This window comes from Amblyomma maculatum, chromosome 6 (genome assembly GCF_055883805.1).
Source record: "Amblyomma maculatum isolate TAMU_Amacu chromosome 6, ASM5588380v1, whole genome shotgun sequence".
NCBI classification, from domain to species: domain Eukaryota; kingdom Metazoa; phylum Arthropoda; class Arachnida; order Ixodida; family Ixodidae; genus Amblyomma; species Amblyomma maculatum.
Genome location: NC_139349.1, coordinates 167,854,426 through 167,858,484, shown reverse-complemented (window position 1 = coordinate 167,858,484; position 4,059 = coordinate 167,854,426). Strand labels below are relative to the sequence as shown.

The 4,059-nt window shown below is 55.3% G+C and overlaps 1 protein-coding gene across 1 annotated transcript; it reads right to left on the bottom strand.

Annotated features, from left to right (window-relative positions):
* Positions 1 to 2,389: 2,389 nt before the first annotated feature.
* On the bottom strand, positions 2,390 to 3,742 carry LOC146187361 (uncharacterized). Its single transcript, XM_084605769.1, has one exon. It carries the CDS (start codon positions 3,416 to 3,418, stop codon positions 2,390 to 2,392), a length of 1,029 nt encoding a protein of 342 aa, XP_084461895.1. The 5' UTR covers positions 3,419 to 3,742.
* Positions 3,743 to 4,059: the final 317 nt, after the last annotated feature.

Here is a 4,059-nt window from a genome sequence, read left to right as displayed (position 1 = left end):
TCCACCCTGTATTGGTAATTTTGGAGGGCGAGAGCCCAGCGGGCCAGGCGGCCAGCTGGGTTTTGCAACTTTGAGAGCCATGACAATGCCTGGTGATCTGTTTGAATGGTGAACTCGGCTCCATCCAAATACATGTCAAATTTCTTTAGTGCGAAAACTATCGCTAGACACTCCTTCTCTGTCACGCTATAGTTGCGCTCTGGCCCAGTAAGGGTATGACTCGCAAATGCCAAAGGGCAAAGCTTCCCTTGATGCTCCTGAAGCAATACCGCACCTATGCCGTACTCACTTGCGTCCGTTTGCACCGTGGATGGCAGGTTGAGGTCGGGAAGCCGTAGGCGTGCCGTATCCGCGATCGCTGCGGACAACGCTCGAACTGATCCATCCTCAGTGTCCGTCCAGGACCAACGGGCGCCTTTCCGAAGTAGCTAATGGAGGGGTCGTGCTAGGTCGGCGCAGTTCGGAATGAAGTGCCGGTAGAATCCTACCATGCCCAAAAAGCGCTTGAGGCTCTTGACGTTTGTCGGCGGTGGGGACTTCAGTATGGCCTCGAGTTTTTCTTCATCTGGACGGACTGTGCCTTGCTCCACTACGAAACCAAGGAGGTTGATTCTATTTGCCACCAGCTGGACCTTGCTGGGATTAATGGGGATACCTGAATTCTGCATTCGCTGAAGAACGTTGGTTAGATGATTGAGGTGTTCTTCTAGACTCTCCGAGAACACTACTACATCATCCATGTAGGCCATAGCGTAGTTAAACTTAGCGTCTCCGAGCACAATATCCATTACTCACTGAAAAGTGGCAGGTGAATTACACAAACCGAAGGGTAGCCGTACAAACTCGAACAGTCCTCGATGGCAAGTAAAGGCAGTTTTTTCAATGTCATTACGGTCAATCGGGATCTGCAGAAAACCTCTGCTACAGTCAAGAGTAGTAAAAAACTTTGCTGATCAAAGTGAATACATGACCGATTCGACAGATGGAAAGGGGTAGGAGTCTCGAACTGTTGCAGCGTTCAGCCGCCGTAATCGACGCACAACAGTGCTGTGCCGTCTTTCTTAGGCGCGAGAACAACAGGGAATGCCCAAGGACTTTGTGAGGGTCTCACCGCACCAGTGGCCAGCATTTCGTTGAGGGCACCATCCAACAGTGCTCGCTTGTGGACGCTCAAGGGCCTTGGGTTGAACCGGATCGGACGAGCACTGCTGGTGTCGATCCTGTGAGTCAGAACGTTAACCTTCCCAGTTGCCTCCGTGAACATTGCTGCGAAGGGCCTCAGTGTCCTCTAGATTCTGCACCTTTCGGCTGGTGTCCCCTGAAAGACTTCAAAACCGTGAGAATACCACTTCCAGTGACGGTGTCCGAATGGCTGTGGCCAGTAACTATGAATGCAAAGCACAAGGTTGTGCTGTGAACTTAAATGCCGCAGTATTCATGCCGTGCTGGTAAGTTTGGTTTCGAAGGTCTATCACGATTCCCGCCTTGGCTATGAAGTTACAGCCCAATATCACTGGACAGAAAAGGCCGGGAAGGTGCAGGAAGCGCTGTCTAATCTTTGGCCCATTGACATTGACTGTTAAACGGGCTGCCGAGGTGGCATATGCTACGTGAGTAGACGCCATACGCAGGTTGGTGCTTACACTCCGTAACCGGAGGTGTTTCGCATCACAGGCGTTTTTAACTCTATCGCCGAAAACTGAAACTGTAGAGCCTGTGTCTAAAAGCGCAGGCACATCTATTCCGGCCACATTCACCGCAACCAGCGGCATATTGTCAAGGTGGGTCTCATAACAACGAGATGTTGACGGAACAGCGCTCACCGTTTGTTCCTGAAGCTTTTTGGGTAATGCCGGAGGCTCCCACGTTGATATGGGCCGGGTGAGCGGTTCTCGTCTCTGCTTCACCGGCGGTCGTTCACGGTTGTATTTTGTGGCAGCAGGATGGTGCGACGACCAAAATATTCTGCATCGTGGTGTGGTTCTGGCCCCCCGAACTCCGTCAGCAGGAGGGGGCGAACGACGACTTGCACCCACAACTCCGTCAGCAGGAGGGGGCGAACGACGACTTGCACCCCCAACTCCGTCAGCAGGAGGGGGCGAACGACGACTTGCACCCACAACTCAGTCAGCAGGAGGGGGCGAACGACGACTTGCACCCACAACTCCGTCAGCAGGAGGGGGCGAACGACGACTTGCACCCACAACTCCGTCAGCAGGAGGGGGCGAACGACGACTTGCACCTGACACCGCGGGGCAGTCGGCAGGTGCTGCAGGTTGTGTACATGGCACGCCTACCGGCACTTCATGGCAGGCTGCAAGGAGGCTGGGCGGCTGCAAGGAGGCGCCCGGGACCGGTAGGGTGCGGGCCGGCAAGTGGTCATAACTGCTTACCACCCCCGGCCATCGTCGTTTCCCTGCTTACGAGAGCCGCGGGGACTTGGGCACTGGCCTCTGTAGTGGCCTCGACCACCACACTGGAAACAGACCGGAAAGTCAGTGTTTGTGTCGTCCATACCTTGCCGCGTGCTTGGATCCGCAGACCGGCGACGGCCCTGGGTACGCCGTGGGGGTGCTCCCGGGTTCCGGCCTCGGAGTGGGAAGGGGCCCGGTGATCCAAGAGCTTGGTAGCTGAACGGGTCCACCGAGCGAGGCAGGGGCGGAGGCAAACGAGGTCCCCCATTTGCAGTGAGCGCACCAGGCCACGCGCATGAGGGCTCCAGGGCGGTTTCTGGAGGGGGCGGAGGCCGATAGGTCAATTCGGCTAACATGGCGGCCTGGATATCGGAAGCCGCTTTTGCGAGATCGTCCAGTGACGAAAAGCTACGCCCCCGCAAATAGGCCTGAAAGCGTGGGTGGGCTTGGCGTATCGCTCGTGTGACCTTCTCTGTTTCTGGTGCAGAGGGGTCGGCACGCTCATAAAGTTCCTGAAATGAGGGTATATATTCCAAAAGGCTTTCCTCCTCTGCCTGTGTGCGAGTGTACAATTCATCTTTAATGCGGACGGCATAGTCGGGGGGAAGGAACTCTGGCCTTAGCAACTGCTCGAAATGAGTCCAGTTTTGAAACGTCTGTCGACGCCGCCAGCGTGCGGCGGAGCCTTTTAGGGCCACTGGCAAAACGCGTTGTAAAATAATGTCGTCTGGTGGGGCTTCCGCGTTACGGTAGTCAAGCATTTCTTGTAGGAAGTCTGCTACAGATTTTTTGTCCGTGTGCCCTTCATATGTCGGCACTGCGAGCTGCAAACGGAAGGTGGGTGGTTCAGTTTGTGCCTGTCGCTCAAGCAGCGTAGTTATCCGGCTCAAAACGTCGGTCATATCTGCCGCGGCCGCCCCTTTTTCCTCGTTGTCAGACATTCTGTCAGTCGTGTGGTTGGTTGGCTCGTTACGATTAGTAAGTTTACCTGAGCGTAGAAGCATTAGAAATGGAACTGTCCGAGGAGAAATGTTTGGCCCACAGCTTACGTTCCTTGACGCAGTTGTATCCGGCAAGTTACTGGGGCTGGCTCCGGACGGGGGTGGTACTTTTGCATTGGCAGTCCTCGCGGCACGGGTGCGTGCTCAAAGTGGCGGGTAACAACTCCCTGAAAGCTCAGAAAAAATCCCGTTGGGCGCCAAATGTGGGCCTCAGCCCTCACTCAGGGGGGTTCGTGAGCCGCCACCCATGCGACAAACGACCGGCAACAACGTGAACAAAAGAAACCGCTTTAATTTGAGCAGTCAAAAATAAACTCTATGATGAAAGGCATGATGAAACGCATGGTGAAAGAAAACAATCTTGCGAGTTGCTGCACAGCACCGTACAAGGAAGCGAGCATCGATAACACGCCACACAACCAGGTGGAAACACAAGAGCCAAGCCGCATGTGGCGAGGCCAGAAAGCGCCTGCGCTGCCGGACAAAAACACGACGCTTCGAGAACGCACACATTCACGTAGAGCTCCCTGCGAACACCGCTGCCCGGGCCGTCCAGCGGGAAAAAAGCCCCCTGCGGCTGTTTGCTCGTCGCTTATCTAGCCGCTCGGCGAGTCACGTGCAACGTTACGCGTCAGAGTCCAGGC